This window comes from Dysidea avara, chromosome 3, assembly GCF_963678975.1.
Source record: "Dysidea avara chromosome 3, odDysAvar1.4, whole genome shotgun sequence".
NCBI lineage: Eukaryota > Metazoa > Porifera > Demospongiae > Dictyoceratida > Dysideidae > Dysidea > Dysidea avara.
Genome location: NC_089274.1, coordinates 47,840,070 through 47,859,074, shown reverse-complemented (window position 1 = coordinate 47,859,074; position 19,005 = coordinate 47,840,070). Strand labels below are relative to the sequence as shown.

The 19,005-nt window shown below is 37.8% G+C and overlaps 1 protein-coding gene and 1 long non-coding RNA gene across 4 annotated transcripts in view; both read left to right on the top strand.

The window, feature by feature from the left end:
- Positions 1-36: 36 nt before the first annotated feature.
- Positions 37-5,293, top strand: LOC136251353 (uncharacterized). 3 transcript variants are annotated; one of them, XR_010699039.1, is made up of 6 exons: positions 37-198; positions 245-397; positions 447-904; positions 1,204-1,316; positions 1,509-1,576; positions 5,074-5,293. It is a non-coding gene; the product is annotated as an uncharacterized lncRNA (long non-coding RNA). The 3 variants fall into 3 exon arrangements; XR_010699040.1 differs by having other exon boundaries at positions 1,204-1,326; XR_010699041.1 differs by lacking the exon at positions 1,204-1,316.
- Positions 5,294-5,918: 625 nt separating this feature from the next.
- Positions 5,919-19,005, top strand: part of LOC136251320 (uncharacterized) — a 93,963-nt gene continuing 80,876 nt past the window's right edge. Inside the window, exon 1 of the mRNA XM_066043755.1 lies at positions 5,919-6,049. Within this exon, the coding sequence (XP_065899827.1) occupies positions 6,022-6,049 (28 nt within the window). The 5' untranslated portion in view covers positions 5,919-6,021. The remainder of the gene's footprint in view (positions 6,050-19,005) is intronic.

The following is a 19,005-nucleotide window of genomic DNA, read 5'->3' as shown; positions in this document are numbered from 1 at the left end:
TGAAGTTATTAGAGAGATATTGAAGTTGTGGCCAGGAGAAGTGACAATAATCAATGGTAGACCTTGCCATTCACAGTCACAAGGTTTAATTGAAAAGGGCAACCATCTTGTAGAAATGCAGTTGCAAGCATTTAAATGTGAGCACAAGGATTCCAACTGTGTATCTTGGACTGACTGACTGGCTGCCATGTATTCAATGTAAGTACTAGTATGAGCCCAACTAATATGTAATGTGCCCTTGCAGATAATTTAAATGTTCAAGTATGTCGCACTTTAAAACAAAGCTGATATGAAGTGGTGTTTGGCCAGCCACCAAGGTTAGCCCCATTTGCTGAACTTCCCGAAGGAGTTGACCATTGTATAATGGAAGAGGATTTAACTGATCTTATCAAAGATGGTTAGTGGTTCAATAGTGATGTAAAAAATCACGTGGCGCTTTCAACTAGATGATGTGTCACTGCTATTTGATGAATTACCACCAACTGTATTTCCACCAACATCTAGTTCAAGGATGTCACCACAACAACTGAGTAGAAGTACATCACCACAATCTAGCTTAATGATGTCACCACGGCGACTAAGTAGAAGTTAATCACCCCCCATCTAGTTCAAGGATGTCACCACAGCGACCAAGTAGTAGTGCATCACCACCATCTAGCTCAAGGATGTCACCACGGCGACCAAGTAGAAGTACATCACCATCTAGCTCAAAGATGTCACCACAGCGACCAAGTAGAAGTGCATCACCACTAACTAGCTCAAGGATGTCACCACAGCAAGCATGTCAAAGTGTGCCACCACTGTTACCTGACAAACCATTGTCAAATCAAATTGTATCTCCTATAGCATCTCCTACAGATGATACGTCATCACCACCTGATCACATGGAGTCGGAGTCTCAGAGGTACAAATCATTACCAATTTTGTGTAGACTGCTATAGCTTTTTTGACCAGTGAAACCTCCTAGTTATAACTACACAAGCCATGTATAAATACATTCTGTGGGATCAAGGTTTTTTCATATCAAGAAGTGAAAATGTTTAGTTTCAGTGAAAATCTTTGTCCTTATTGTGTGAGGCCTATATTTCTTTTATCAAGTTGTTTAAGCATGGAGGTTTTGTTATAACTGTAGTGTTTGGTGTTCTGTCTATGTGATTTCAGCAATGCCCTTATGTTTATAGCAATATGTTATTATTCTGTTAGCAAAAACACAGTGAAAAATCATATGATCACCTCACTACTTGTGATCGCCATCAGGCAATTCGGGAGGCAGCAGACTTAGAGTACCGAAAGAATGCTGAAAGAATGAAATTGCAGTATGCAAAAGTTAAACATTGTTAAGTTAAACATTGTAGACAACACTTATGTGCATGCATTGGTTTGACATCCAGGTCAATAGTATGGTGTTCACATGCATTTATACGTAGTATAGTGCATCAATAGAAGTCAATGCCTTGTGATAATTATAATCCTGTGGAGAAAACATATATATTTTTTTGTTTATTTAGAACCATTGAATGACTATTGCCATTCCTGTGGAATGATTGGTTTGGTGGATGATGATACAACTCCCTTGGTAAGCTCTACACTGTTAAAAATAAGGAGTAACCATTACTCCCCTAGGGGAGTTCCCAGTGTAGGGAGGATTTAACACCCCTATATTTTTGTGGAGAGTAACTAATACCCTGCAAAGGAGTAACAGGAACCCTTTGAAAAATCTATTGTAGGGAGTTTTAGTTACTCTAGGAGAGTTCACATAAGCATGCAAGGTGTTTCCTTTACTCCATGAAATTCTGCAAATAACTCCGTATAAAATCTCAAATGATGTTGAAGACATATAGCAAAACTGTAACAAAATGTTTACAATATCCAGCTTTATAATATTGGAAAGTCACTGAAAAAAGAGATCAGTAGCAAGGCTTCATCATCAGCAAACGACGCTTCACTGCCACTTCACTGGAGTCACTGCCTGCACATGACATGTTATCAGCTGTAGTAAATAGCAGTATAGTAAAGAAATATTTGACAATCACATACTTGTTACCTGTATAGCTGAAGGTACGTCACACGCAGTTGCCAACAAAGTTGTAAAAACAATTCTGCTAGACCAGCAGCACTGGTATAGTGTAAACTAAAATAAGCACAGTTGCTATCACATAAAACAGTACTTATTTGCTACCTGGAGTTCATCATTTTGTTTGTCTATTTGTTCACTGATTTCTTGTGGAACCTGTAATATATGTTTACAAATTGATGTACAGTCACTGTATGTTAACACACTTACTGGATGTTGTTTAAATTCTATGTTCTCAGTGACATTGAGGTATCCGTGCTAAAAAAGTAAATATGTGCTTACATAACTATAAACATTAACTCCTTACAGGTCAAGATTAACTTGGAAAGTTGATGAAGTCGAAGACACACAATGTACATTGTATCATAAAGAGATTCTTGTTAACTGCAGACGATACATCTTACTATATAGTTAATTCCAGTGAATCTGCATGTAATTATGTAAAAACACTGACAATGATACAGGCTACTGACCTTACCAGGCAATATCATTGTGTCCGGCTTCTAACGTAAAGGCTGAAAGCAGACGGACATGATATGTATGCCATGTTTAAGTTAGGTGGCTTTCCTCTCCTCTCTCAAGTCTTCAACTTCTTACACACTGAATACTAGTAGCTAGCAGTGAGCTTGGATGGGCTGAATACTTGCTAGTCCGGCAGTGATACAACTGAGTCCGCCGAATTTTATTCTCTTTCCCCCGAGTCTTGAACTATTTCTGTCGTGTCACGATAAGGCGCCTAAACCCTCACGAGCAGTGGTGACTTCCATTGGAGCCAGTTTAATAAACCTGGCGTGTCACATGAGACGACTCAGATATGAGCTCAAACGTACCTGAAGAAACAATGAACGAGATAGTGAACGTCCAGTAATTATTCACGAACAAGTAAACACTTTAGTATCACCTTTTAAGCACTACAATTCCTCAGAGAAGCAAACCGCTTTCAACTACTCAACACGGCTCTGTTGTTAAAGAAGCCGTTTCTATGGTAATACTCTTCATTCTAAATAATGCGCTTGTAGTAGAAATGGTATTTAATAATTATACATACGTATTTCAAAATATTCTTGATTCTTGAGTAACAATTCGTCCTCCTGCTTTCGTACTGTCTGTTTCACTTCACTATGTCTTGGTTAGTCCGGCTGCAAAAATAAAACATGAGTAAATGGCTGCCATTATGATTATGATTATGATTATGATTAGATACTGGAAAGACAGCACTCAGTGCTGGTTACATCCAGGAGGGGGGGGGACCCTCAAAACAAAAAGGGGGTTAATTACAACAAATCTAGTCCAAAAATACAATTATTAAACTGTTCTAGTGACTCTGTATCGATGATGTGATTAGGGAGGTTATTCCATTGCTTGATAGTTCCTGGAAAGTAACTCTGTTGGTAAGCAAGTGTTCTAGTTGGAGGAATTATATATCTGTATTGGTGATGCAATCTAGTTGGATATGAAGTAGGCTTGAAATACTCAGGGAGCTGGATAGATGGCAAAGCGTGATGTAATACTCTATATAGTAAGTTCAAACGATCAATACATCTTCTGCTCTGTAGGCTCTTCCAATGCAGTTGATCCAACAGGTAAGTGACACTACTCATTGGATTGTAATCCGATGCTACCCATCTTGCAGCACGACGTTGTACCTTCTCTAAAGTATTAATTAAGTATAGCTGGTGAGGGTCCCAGACACAACTAGCATATTCCAGCAGAGGACGTATTGATGTTAAATAGGCTGTTATCTTAACTTCTTTGGAGCATTTACTTATATTACGTTTAAGAAAGTTGAGACTTTTAGTTGCTTTGCCGCAAAGATGATCGATGTGGTGGGACCAAGACATTGATTGGTGGAATATGACCCCTAGATATGGATGCTGACTCTTCAGTTCCAGAGCTTTATTGTCAATGCTGTAGGTGGTGAGCATGGGAGTTTTGCTTCTTGAACATCGTAGAAAAACACACTTTTCAACATTTAGTTTCATTTGCCAAGTTTTAGCCCAGTGGAAGACTTTATTTAGATCTTGTTGTAGGATACTATTGTCTTCTTCTGAATCAATAATTCTGTAAATAATACAGTCATCGGCAAAGAGACGAATCGAGGAGTTGATATTTGTAGATATGTCATTGATGTAAAGTAGGAACATTAATGGCCCAAGTACAGTGCCTTGTGGGACACCTGACTTTACTGGAACAAACCTGGAAGTTACATTATTTAGCACTACTCTTTGTTTGCGTTGTGTTAGCCAAGCCTTAATCCATTGATGAAGGTCTCCTTGTATTCCATAGTGTGATAGTTTCTGTAATAATCGTTTATGAGGAACTGAGTCAAAAGCTTTTGAGAAATCTAATAAAATTAGATCTATTTGTTTCTGTTGGTCCATTACCTTTAAGATTTCCTCTGTTAGCATTACTAGTTGGGATTGACATGAGTACTTAGGCCTAAAACCGTGTTGGCAATTATTGAGGATATTATTTTGGTCTACATGATTCATAATTGAGTGAAAAACAATATGTTCCATTACCTTGCAACAGGTAGAGGTAAGAGAAATTGGTCGATAATTATTAGCTGAGTTTCGGTTGCCTTTCTTATGTACAGGGACAACATTTGCTGTTAGCCAGCCATTGAAAAGGAAGCCTAAATAATTACTTTCCTTTTTACATTGAGTGGCTAGAATTGAACTGGCTAATTAATGGAGAAAATATCATAGTGAGAAAGCTATAACTTGCATGTGGCTCATTCAGTTGTAGGCTCTGTAGGTATACTGGCTCACTGAGTTCACCTTAGCTACTAGCTAGCTGGTAATGGGAACTCTTCAGTTTGGTGCCTTCACTCACTTGGAGTTCTCTTAACCCTTAGTGGGTTACTGTTACTCTCCTAGTAATCTGAACTCCCCTTTCAGAGTAAAATATTTTACTCCCCATAGTTACTGTTACTCCCCTGTTTTAACAGTGTAGTTACATTAACGAATCTTGTATTTATGTGTGTGAACTCTGTATAGGTCAGGTGCAATAGTTGCTCATGGGGGTACCACAGACAGTGCTTAAGAAGGCATGAAGTGACAATCTCACAGGACGAAAACAGTTTTAACTTTGTAGGGCCATGCTGTTCAAAGAATGGGCCTGTGTTTGTGTATAGCTAACTGCTGTATTGGAACTAATTCCAAGTTAAAATTGTAACTTTGTCACAAGCTGAATTTGAATATTAAAAAATCAATTAGATCTATACTGAATATAAATATTGTGTTCTAGCTAGTACATCAGGGGCGTGGTGTTGGATGTGTGCTCCATGCAGGAACTTGATCAGACAGAATGCACCTTATCCAATCCAACTGCAGAGTACGCAAAGGAACCTTGGAGGGAGAGATAGTCAATACAGAGAAAGCGGAACCGTCTTGACCCATGTTCCTTGTAGTAAACATATAGCTATCAAGGGGCTTATTAAAGTTATATAAAAGAAAATGAAAAAATTGGATCACATTAGACCATTAGAATCATTAATAACCAGTCGTAAACACGATAATTATTGGTAGCATCATTTGCAATCCATGCCATCTACCAATCTGTGGGCAGAGCAGTAAACTTCCCAATCTGTGGGGCTTATTACACCTCTCTGAAAGCAGCCATAATACGCACTTGATCAGCCAAGAACGTAACGGCGGTACACTGAATGGACCAGAATCCAAAGAGTTCATAAAATGCGCAGCTCTTACGGTAGTTCACAAATTGCGCAACAATTTATAAATTGTTGCGCATTTTATGAATTCACAAAATGCGCAGCGCAATTTATAAACTGCGCAAATTCACAGATTGCGCCTAACATATAAGTGCAAAAAAAACTGGTGACGTCACACACGATTGAGTGGACGTCAGTGGGGAAGGTATTTCTTCATTGAGTATATTGCTCGACACCCTTTAGATGATCCATGGTTCGTCTGATCCCACCCTAAATGATGCCTTCCTATTCTTCTTACCGAGGTACGTGATATCATAGATAGCAGAAGGCGCGAAGCGCTCTACTATTTATGGACCGAGGACTATCCTACATTCTGTAATTTATATACTTTCATCACTTCATAACTGATGGTTTTCTCTCATGATACGTATAGCGGTAAACCGCATGCGGCATGTATTCATACATTGTAGTAATATTTGTGCCGGTACCGGGTAACAAGCACGAACGGCTATTTTACCGGCATAAATCCATCATTTACTGGACTATCAAACACACCAGTTGTATCTAGGCGAACTAGGGTTGGTACGCGTCCAATATGCCTCGAGCATTCGACTTTAGGGCACGCGCGTCTAGTAGGTTGCCTCGAACATTCAACTTTAGGGGGACGCGTCTAGTAGGTTGCCCCGAGCATTCTACTTTAGGGGATGCGAAAAGTAGTTCGTTAGGGTAGGGTTCAGTTTTGGTTTCTTCTTCACTCCTGTTATATATAGAAGTTACTTCAGTTGGACGTTTATAAGGTAGAAACTAAGGAAGGTGAGTAGCTGCAGCACCGGTGGTACAGTGGTAACGAGCATTGAATATGAGTATGAATGCCTGGGTTCAAGCCCCAGCTGAGGCAACTTTTTTTAGGTTTTTTGTCAAGTTTTTTTTAATGCACGTGACTACCGGCTCTCTGCCATAATATTATGTATGTATACGTAGCTACCTTCGTCAGCGTCTCAGTAGCCTGAGACTAATAAGTTGTGTATTTGTACTGTAACGTTGTTGTTCCCGTTGAGGTTCCCGTGCACACTCACGTAGCTGTGCTACAAGTATAACAATAGTGGTTTCACTTTCATTCGCTACCGAGTTCGCCACTATGATCTTTGAAACATCACTGCTGAGTCGCCCTTCTAAGGTGTGTTATGATGTGAACCTCCTCTACAACCATTTACTGGAGAAATGGTATTGAGACAAGGTCTGCTAACCAACAGGATGAAGCTAGGGCTGATGTTCATGCTAGTGGATTCTGGGGTGGCAGAGACAAAGTGCCTTTTTGATGTAAGGGTCTTGTTCCACCCTAATGCACGGAGTTACTGCCAACTCAGTATCCCATTGCTGTATTGGTGCCACAAACTACAGGAATATGGAGACCACATTAGAGAGGTAGAGCAGACTTCTTTTACCCCCTTGTGTTCTCAACTACTAGAGGAATGGGGAAAGAAACCATAGTTTTCTATAGACCTACTAGTACTGTTTCACTGAGGTTCAACTGTGTATAGCCGTACTCTGACCTGGATGAGGTGCACACTGTCTTACTCTCTTTTGCACTCTGCAACAGTGTGCATCTGTGGCAGCAGGTCCATCTCGCTTCGATCAGCTGATATCTCTCCAGAGATGGGCTGCTTTGATGGGCACAGGGACTACTGAGACCAACCTGTTTTTGTCTCTTTAGTTGTCCAGCACATGCCAACTGGTGCTAGGGGTGGTGGCAATGGCAGTCTGTCTAAAAATATAGCAATGGTGACGTACTGCAGTGCTATCCAAGATGCTCGGGAAATATTCTTTTCGCCACATTTCATGATCCTTACATAATTTGGTTTTATAATAGGGTTAGAAATTGTATCAGTGTGTCATAGTGGTAAAGCATGCATGAATGGTCAGGGTTCATGCAGTGCCTGGTTTGTGCATAACTTTTTTCTTTGTTTTTGGTATAGTTTATAAATCTAACAGTGATATGACATCATTTCCAGTGATTACACAATAGGGACACCAAAAGTGGTAAAAACTCCACAGGATCACACTCAGTCACCACTGAACCATACCAGCCAGCCGTAGCTATGTAGCACTATCTGCTATTGGTATTATATGCTATCAAGTCAGAATATTGCTACTTCACTGCTCTAGTGTTACATAATTTGAATTGACTGTTCGAAATAAGTAGATAACTAGATTTTGCATCCTTGGGTCATGTAGCTACTGCATCAGTAATTCTCCTCTAGAAGAAAATGTAAATCTGTTATAACTATGGAATAGCAATTACAGTTTCAAAACCATACAAGTTTGAAACCTGGAAATGTGTGTAGCAACCTTACTGACTATAGCTATGGCTACAGAATTGCTGTTAGCCAAGATTCGTGAAAGTCACTTATCAGCATCAAATGCTTGTACGTAACTCCATACTGTAATGATGTGTGAAGTTATAGAACAGCCTTCGTCACCTTGAGTACCACATTTTATTTGTCAAGAAAGAATGTCATGTTAACAGTGAATGTGTAAACCTGTCATACCCTGTACTTCACTCACTGACCAATCACAGGTGTAATTAAAAGGTTGTTCAAATCTGTATGGAACTCCCAGTGCTTTGTTATTGGTTTGTCGTAAGATAACTTAAGTGATTATATAGGAGGATAAAGCAACCACGCACTAGTTGCATTCCAGATTACCTAAATATACCATGCATTCTGTTCACAATTGGTACCAGTCTTTGGAGATCATCACATCTTCAGCCTTTTGTTTTTCTATCCTGGTGTATACTGGGTAATAATAGTTAAAAGGAATTCTCCTCAGAAGACTGATTGTAGTAGACAGAACCTTGGTATTCTATGGTGTTAATGTTCAAATGCTGCATGGTTACTAAGGCTCTTATCATTACTTGTTTGTTTGTTTTACTTATTTGTTCTAACAACCTCAGCACATGCTGTTGATGCACTTCCAGAACTTTAATAGAAACCATTTTAGTTCATGGTTTTCCTCTTATCTGAATATATTGGGCATTCCCCATAATTCAGATGTGGTGAATTTAGATGATTACATCATAGAATGGCAGTGCTGTTTAACAATATACAATCAATGATGCTATCACTGATTCATCATGACAATAGGTTTGGTCACATTTTTGCATTGCTAGAAGTTGTATGATTCTCTATTACATTTCAAAGTTACTTGATGTCTTGCATGAATACCATTGGCTTGCCTTATTTGATATGTATCAAATAACTCCACTTTATTGACAAACCTATCACCTAACTGTTATTGGTGGTGTGTGGTATAGAGTATATGGTAATGGTGGCTTTTTAGTTTCATGTTATGAATATATGAATAACATTATTCAGCCACTTTGTGTCATTAATGCTCAAACACCATCTAGTGACAATTCTCGAGTTTCTTGGGCCTGGAATTGCAATCCAGCCAAACTATTGGCGGGCCAATCAGAATCGAGGAGTTGCATAATCATTTTAAAACACTGAAATACCATTCAAAAATGGCTAGGGAAAAAGTAAAACGTAAAATAGGGTGTTTACTTAATGCGATTTCTTCATTTATCGTATTAGTAAAGGATAACGTATCATTTCTGGTGAAACATCGAGTCAGGATTCACAAGGTGAGACCGGAAAAAAACTTGACAACAATCGCCTTGAACAGCCCAGGAGAGTAACTTATAATAAAAGGCTTTAAGTAGTCTGCTTTTTTGTCTACTTCCAATACATTCATGTGATTATGCAACTCCTCGATTCTGATTGGCCAGCCAATATTTTGGCTGGATTGCACTTCTGGGCCCAAGAAACTCGGGCATTGTCATCAGACGGTGTTTGCGCATTAGCACGAGCCCAGCTGGGCACAAGACTACTTTGTGTCTGCATTGTGTCACCAGTTAGGATTACCACTACCCAGGGGTGGTCACACTACTGGATGTACATGTGTGGGTCTCCTTCCTGTGGCTACATGGTTATTCCTTATAGGATGTGTATAGTATATTCATAAGATGTTGTGATAACATAACTTAGAAAATTTTACGTAATATTCCCTTTGGTATCTGAGGTTACTAAATCCAATAGAAACCTGTGGTAGGGTTACTAAACAGTTAGTAACCTGTGGTCTCACTGGTGGTTGTTTACTACATTCATCAAACAAAAATCAGCAAAGCCAAAAACAAAATGTCCTTACTGTTAGCTTACTTTCTGGACAAGACAGGCATCATTAGCATTCAGTACCAATGTCTGGCATGGTGTGGTGCTGACACAACAAACTCGTAGGATAAATCTCAATGCTAGCACTCACAGTTTGCTTCTTAATAGCTTACTTTCTGGACAAGACAAGCATATTTCTAGCGCGGCATAGTAACTACTTGACATTGGCACTATAGTCTCGCAACAGTTATGAATGTCACGCCAGTGCAGTGGCACTGACACAATCAACTCGACTTAAGAATGCTAGCATGTACTGTGACGCACAGTTTGCCACTTTCTCTCACTCTTTCTTTACCTAGGAAATTTTCTAAATCACTTAGAATGGGTCGACATCAGTTTCTATGCTACTTAGAGCCCCTCAGATGATGTGGGCTTGGCTATCCACAATTAGACCCTTTTGGTGGTGAATTTGGTGAATTTTGGAGGTGTCTAAGTTACTTAGACCTTTTTCATGTTTACTTAGACCCTTTCATGTTTACTTAGACCCTTTTCATGTTTATTACGCGCACCCGGACTGGTAGCGTTGGCAACGCATCGCCACCTGAAAATTAATTTTAAACCAATAATGGCTTGTTTCTACTAATGAACGCTACATTTCTCTGTTACAAGCAGCTGTCAACAATGTTAAGGTACAACAACTACATAAAGGGTCTAAATAACTTAGACTTCAGACCACAGGGGTCTAAGTAATTTAGTAACCCTCAGGCCCTGTAGTAGCGCCTTCGCTTCACTCAGGCGCCACGACACAGGCCCATCGGGTTACTAAATTACTTAGACCCCTGTGGTCTGAAGTCTAACTATTACTTAATTACCTCGGCCTACAGCCTCAGTAATTAAGTTTGTGTGTAACCTTGCCCACATCGTCCTCGGGTCTCTAAATAGTGTAGAAACCTTGTTGACCCATTCTAACTAATATATAGCCTTACAGTTTCAAATGTAATCTCAATGACAATCCATTACCATTAATAGATGTGCTTGTAAAAAGAGAGCTATATGTGACCTGCTAAGAACTGACTAATTTGCAATTTTATTAAACTTCATTAATTTATGACTTCTTTGTTGTCTGAAGGAAATTAAAGTTTTCAGCCTTATCTGGTGGAGTTATCATGATAGACAGCAAACAATCGATTTATACATTGCCAGTGTGGAAAATAAATTGCAGGCACTTTAATCGATCATGATTATGTCACAAGTGCAGCATTCTGTGGGGTTGGGACTTACATCATTGTGTTCACCATGAACTGGGGCATTCATTAAGGTACAGTTTTTGTCCTATATCTGCCCATGGTATCAAGCAAGGAGGCTGTTCAAGCTTAGATATGGTGACAATAAAGTTTTACTGCAACAAAAACAAGCACACACTCATTTTTGCTTCATGGTGCGAAAACACTAAACAAAGTTATTCTTTTTTCCAGTAAGAGGGCGAATGCAGTGGTATATTAGATATTTCAATCTGAGTTTCTGAGTTTCTTTCATTGTTTACTGAAGCAGTTATCGGATTATCTAATTGTCCACTGGTAGATTGCAAATGAAGTAATCCGCATGTGGTATTTCCAGATAAGAAGGAGCATACCGTACTTACTTATCTGGTTCTGTGATCATCATAACTCGATCTCTGTCATTATTCCTTCCTTGGTGGTTTCTAAGCTATAGTATTAAGGGAAGCCTGACTTGCATGACACTTCTCATGGACCTCTATTCTGGACAGTGCAGGCATATGAATATTCTAAATACTCTCATTAGTGTATTTGGTACCACTCAAATGCAATGTCATGTTGAGAGAATGCGAACAATAAGAAAACTCGCTAATTAAAGGGTGTGGCACTCATTTCACTTTAGGATGTGGCACCCGTATGAATACTTGTGAGCGGAACAGGTGCCACAGCCTTTAATTAACAAGATTTTTAATTGCTTGCTCTCTCGCGAGATGACATTGTATTTGAGTGGTTAAATATTACCTGCAATGAGAAAATAAGATGTAAGTTTTCTGCTATGTATCTCTTGTCTGGCCACCCATCGAACTGATCCTTTACTGGGGTGTACTGTTAATTGCATACGTACTGGTATATCTTCACAGATAAGATTAATATGGCTATTAAAGGCATCAACTCAGTTGTATTAAAGGTCAATTGAAAACAGATATAAAATTTGATTACCAATGCAATCGTCATTTCAGGAAATATGTTGTCAACAATTATAAAACTGTGAAATTTTGTTTGAATATTTGTGAATACCTTGTGGAATTGATGTATTGAGAGTAAAGTGGAATCAGTAAGTGATTAGGTATTAAACTGCTAGTGGAATGAGGTACGGTTTGACTTGTGTACTAAAGATAAGATGCTGTAAAGCTGGTAGCAAAGTACATAATGCAAAAGAGAAGCAAATGGGATTGAGCTCAGAAGTATATTTCATGACACGAGAAGTTCAGCCTATACAGTCATTCATTGTCTAAGAAAATCAGCATGTCACTATGCATGGTTAGCAATCTACTGAATCTAGTGCTGATAGTTTCACAAATGAATTCTGCTGCAATCTGCATTGCAGATTTTGAATACATATTTGTAAAAGCACATGGACCTGCAGAATCTCACACTGTTCTATGGTATACCTTTACTATGACAACTGAAGCATGCATCTACACAAGTGAAAATGCCAAAAATGAAGGAAGTGTTTCAAGCATCCATAAAATGGTATTATTTGCATTAGGGCTGATACAAGTACTAATACTCGACAAGTACTTGTTAAGGAATTTGGTACTCAAAGATAGTAAAATTGGTACTTGAGTACTCGTTAAGATCACATGACCCAGCTTACATGATGTATTTGTCATCAGGGAGTGACACAATGAAGGCTGTAGAGTTTGGTTGGCATAACTTTTTGTCAGGGACACTAACATCAGTACATTAATATGACGTGTGTATCATTGTTGTTAATTGAAAAGCTGTAAACTGTTTAAGATTGGTACAACACATGTCAAATGGGTATGACTACATGCAACTAGTATTTGTGAGTACTCGATCGTTAACTCTAGAGAGTACTCGATCGTTAACTCTAGAGAGTACTCGAATGCTAAAAAACCATGATCGTTTCAGTCCTAATTAGCACTGTGTACTGAGGACACAAATCACAGTACACAGCTTATACTGAAAGCAACATGCATAGACTGACACAAAGACATAGACCTTGTCCTCTAAAGAATAGTGTTGTCAAGCAATACAACTTGTTGTATGTTCACTTCAAATTCTGCAAAGGCTTCCAATAGTTTTGCTTCAACTATAAGTAAACTACACAGTGCACAGCACCATGGAGTACCTTGAGTGATAGACCCCACATAGTGTATTTTTCACTTGTGTAGCATGTTATATAATGATTAGGGTGCCCACCAGAAAATACGTTTAACAAAATTTGACAAATTGCAGTCATTATCAGGTGCGGAACAGCCAGCAGGATCAATGATCTCTAATAAGAAATGTTTTCCACATCAATTTTGTTTAATGGCAATACTGGGTCTATTCTTGAAAAGTTAGAGTCCTTTGTGGTCTGCTCACACAGTATCTAAGATTTAAAGCAAATAAACCATTGTAATGTCTGCCAAACAGGATACCTTGAATGTGCTTTTCTCTGTATAGAATTCCAGCAATATCAATTAACATGTTATTGTAAAATTAAAGGCTAAGGAAAGCTTTGCGTATGTTATTGTGTTGCTACAGGTTTACACACTGCATTGATTTATGGCAAATGTTATGTACACTTTTCCTGACTTTGAGACATTGTAACTCAAATGCATTAATAGCAATCAAGACACACTGTAGTTTTTTGTGCAGCCAAGAAAGCCGGCGTGCCATATCGTGAGTATATTTACAGGAAGAAACAAAATGCGATTTTCACACATATGTAGCTCCGTGCTCCCTTCTCAAATTGGAATCATTTCTATACTGCAAATGCCCTCCACCTTTAGCACCCCACATACTACCCCCTAAATTTGAGCAAGATTGCCTAACTCAATCATGAAATATGAGCCTTCAAAAATCAGCTTAATTTCTTCAGTTTTCCCCTTTGTTTAGGGACTTAGATTATTCTTTTTGTACACTTTACAAAAACCATTATAAAATGCAAATGTGTAGCTCGATTGTCTTGAGCTTTGGTACACTTTAAAAACCACCACAATCATTTACCAAGTTAGGTGCAAAGCTGCATGATAAATAGTCATAGAACTATGGATGATTATTTGCATTAAAATAGGCTGACTTGTTGTCACGCCTACACTTATGAATAACTTTAAAATTGGTAAATCAGTATGTGTATAGATTAACTCTCATAACTCAAACCTTTTGTGGTTTAAAAGGAATCGCATTGACAGCTATAGAGTTACAAGGCAAAAACCAAACAATTGTAAATCGCAGGGTTGAAATGCTCTAATAGAACAGTCACTGCGGGGTAAAAGGTGCATGAAAAATGTCGGAAAAAGCTTGCCAGCATTTGAACCATGGACCTCCATACTGAACACCCAAAACCCTTAACCACTGAGCCACTGCTATCACAGTTGTTCACCTCACTTAATGTATACTTTATAAATGAACATTCTAGCTAAATTCTACTCAATAGTAAATAGTAAGAGTTTATAATTTCATAGATCTACCAATGGAAAATCTATGTGTGTTCTATTAAAAATTGTTGAAAACATGTCTATTAGAGTATCACAAAAGTAATAAAACAAACTCTACGTTACAATACCATTGTAACTTCTCTAGTATTCCAACGAATCAAAGCCGGTAGGTATTATAGCCATTATGGTACAATCGGCGGGGTGGTACACTACTATAAGACCTACTCACGTCAAGTGCCATCACCATAATAAGTGCTATGCTAGTAAAAGCAGGCTGGAAATCGTATTCTATCATAAAAGGCGTGGAATTTGCTTTGTTGTAAAATTAAGCAACTGCAACTTGCATGAAATACCGAGATACTCTAATAGAACAGTCACTGCATAATCTGTATACCTTTGTTATAAAACACTATTGCAAATAAATACAGGTACTATAACACAACTTTATATAGACAAGCACAAAATTATAGAGCAATCATCAGTATTAACAGATCCTTTGGCTTTGGTATTGGATTGTTAGGTATTTTTCTGTATTGGTAGAGCACTAGTTTGTCTTATATCATCCTCTGTAGATAAGAACAGTGATTTGTATAAAAAATATTAGTTAACTAAAACTATAACTAAAAGCAAATTCATATTATAACTAAAACTAAATCTATATAACTAAAATACAATAGAATAATTTACCAAAACTAATCTAAAACTAAAAAGAATTGGGAAAGATAACTAAGACTATAACTAAAACCAAAAGATTTTCTTATATACAACTAAAACTATAACTAAAACTAAAAGGTTTTTATAAATTTTACTAAAACTATAGCTAAAATATTTTCACATTTTTACTAAAACTAAAACAACACATACATAGAATATAACCATAACTAAATCAATAACTAAAAGGAATTAAGAAAGATTACTATAACTAAAACTAAAATTATTGACGAAACTGGCCATGGCTATAACTAAAACTAAAAGTCCTTACTAAAACAACACTAAATTTGTTGTCATAATATACTAACTCAAGCTTGTTTCAGTACTTTTTATTGGTGCAATTTTTCTAGTTGATCCCTACTCTAGTTTAAAATTCCTAATTTTTTCTTATACTCGTTTCTGTTCTTTTTATAGAACTGGTGATCAATCTACGTAACTATAGTTTGTTTCATAAAGATGAATTGATGTAGCTATGGGAAGTCAATCAAAGAAGACGCCATCAATTTTTTCGTTGAACATAAACTGTAATTTTGCACATAGATTGGTGTACTGATATTCTACAACAATTGATTTAATTGATTGATTTATACATCTTATATGGTTTAAGACAAGTGTACAGGAAATAAATAAGGGGCCTAGACATAGGGGTACCAAGAAGCTTTAAAGAAGCTGGAGCCCTGGCAAGGCAAAAAGAAACAAAACACACACATACATCAATTTTAGAATTAATTAGTTTTAACAGATTTGACAGATCCCACAGTTCTGAGGAGCGAACATTGAATGTACGAGCAGGATATTGCAATTCTGGCAACTTGATCAAACAATGGCTTAATAGCTCTTGATGGTAACTTGCATGCATGAAATATGTTGGTCAGCGTCACAGGTGTGAAGTGCCCTTAGCAACCAATCTCAACTGTAACAAGCTGGGCATAGCTACAGGCCAGTACATCAGTGTTCATAGAATGAAATACCTTAGTACAAAGAGCTTACACTATAATCAGCACGTCCCTGTTCTATTTTGCTAAGACACTAATTTTCTGTGAGTGCTGTCCCACTAGGAACCTGTGAGAAGGCTAAGAATGAGTTCTTATCCACCCATCATCTGGAGCAGTCAGTTGAACTCAAATACACGACAAACAAACAATTAGCCATTGTTCATAGAATGAAATACCCATTAAGAAACTTAAGCGATTAGACCGTGCCAACTAATCAGCATGTACCTGTTCTACTTTGCTAAAAACGAGCTCTTATCCTACACCTGTCGGGAACAATCAATTGAACTCAAACACATGAGAAACAAATGTACCAGCAGTCGAGCAGCATGTACTAAATAAATTATTAACAGGAAGCAACTAATGCGCTATTGCAAATAAATGAACACCTTGTGTTGTCAGTGAAAAGAACTGGGGACAAAGGAAATTCCATGATGTGTGTATTGTACATACTGCAGTTGGTGAAAAGGCACATCTCGGGACAAAGCAACATCGAACAGTGAAGAAATCAAGCCCACAGCTATATCCATTGTTGAGTTATGCTTGGCTGAAGGCATCAGTTAGTCAGAATAAAATAGAAAATTTTTACAATTCCATAGTAACTTTTTGGAAGGGTTTAGGGTTGGTCTGAAGACATTTTTGGGAGTTGTGTCTAACCAATACCCCCACGTTGTCATGAAGGGAAATTGAGGCTGGTTTTAGGTGATACTTTTGGCTGGAAAAGCCCAGTTCTGCACGATCCCTACTATACAGTACTACTGTACTGGTAGTGTCTAATCACTGGACTGGACTACTGGACTGGAATACTGGAATGGACTGCTGGACTGACATTTTTTTGGTTTTACACATTTTTAAGGGTGGGGTAGTTGTACATTTGGGTGACTTGTGAACATTTCAGCACTGAGTGGTGAATATATGATATTTTAATCCTAAAAAGTAGCTGTGATAAGCCAAATGGGTTCAATGTATTCTAATCACTACTTGACAGTATCTACTTAATAGTTAGACATCGAAACACAGGGTTCTATGGAATTTAGAAACCCGAAAGGTCCTCCCTGTCTTGTGGCACACAAGCGAAGTGAGGGTGCTACTACAGGGCCTGAGGGTTTCTAAATTCCGTAGAACCCTGTGTTTCAATGTCTAACTAATTTAGACCATAGCTCGTTGTTGTACCTTCTCTGCTGCTTGTACCTTCACAGCTGCTTGTAACACGAAGCGTTCTTGAACAAAACAAGCCCCTGTCAACTTGTAACAGTGCCAGTTAAACACCCATGCATTGCCATTGTTACAGGTGTGTAATTGCATCACCCCAGAGACAGGGATCTATTGAGACATGAACAAGGGATCTACAGGATTTAGATACCTGTAAGTAGCCAATGAAATTCGAGTATTTCAACTTGTCTAATGTATAGAAGATACTAACATGTGTAGATGCCCAAAAATGTTTCTCTCACTGTTAGGCACATGTGATTATTGTGATATATCTTTCTATAACATATATGGTGTGTGTGTGTGTGTGTGAACACACAAACTAGATCCCATCACATAACTGGTTATATTTCATTACTGGAATGAGATGACTGCATTTGTATTACAATGCCATTTAGCTAGCTGTTAATAAGAGTAGAAAATTGCATAGTCATAGCACGATAGCATACAGTATGTACAAGTTTAAAAAGTAAGTTTAATGTGCCCCCATTGCACACAGTTACATATCATGGACTCTAGTGACTAGTCACCAATTCACAATATATGTTATAGAAAGTTGCATCACAATACTGACATGTGCCTAACAGTGAGAGAAACATTTTTGGGTGTACACACATGTCAGTATCTGCTATACAGTAGAGTAGATACTGTCAAGCAGTGAATAGAATGCATTAATTGAACCCATTTGGCTTATCACAGCTACTGTTTAGGATTAAAATATCATATATTCACCACTCAGTGCTGAAATGTTGTCACAAGTCACCCAAATGTACAGTAACCCCACCCTTAAAAATGTGTAAAACCAAAAAAAAATGTCATTCCAGTAGTCCATTCCAGTATTCCAGTCCAGTAGTCCAGTCCAGTAGTCCAGTCCAGTGATTAGACACTAGCCTACTGTACTGTATGATAACTAAAACTAAAAGTACTTTTAGTAAGACAAATATATATTAGTTAACTAAAATATAACTAAAAGCAAATACTATAGTATAACTAAAACTAAATTTATAACTAAAATACAGTAGAATAATTTACCAAAACTAAATCTAAAACTAAAAAGAATTGGAAAAGACAACTAAAACTATAACTAAACTAAAAGATTTTCTTATGTACAACTGAAAGTATACCTAAAACTAGTTTTTTTTTAATATAAATTTTACTAAAACTATTACTATAATTAAAAACTTTTTACAGTTTTAACTATAACCATAGGTGGCGGAAAGGGGGGGCTAGGGGGCTAAAGCCCCCCTCAGAATGATATCACAACGAAATTATCTTTCTTGGAGTGGTGCTGAAAACCGTGATAAAGATCGAGATACTCTAATAGAGCAGTCACTCTAATAAAGTAGTCAGTGTGTAGCGAGCTATGTAAGGATTTTTATGTAGTTTATCAGCTAGAAATGGTAGCTGGTGAGGTGGAAAGCTCTTGTCAGTTGGTTGTGACCTTTTTTTTTTTTTTTTTTTGGTCTCACCTTATCAAACTATAGAAATAAGTCTGGGTTAGCCCAGCCCCC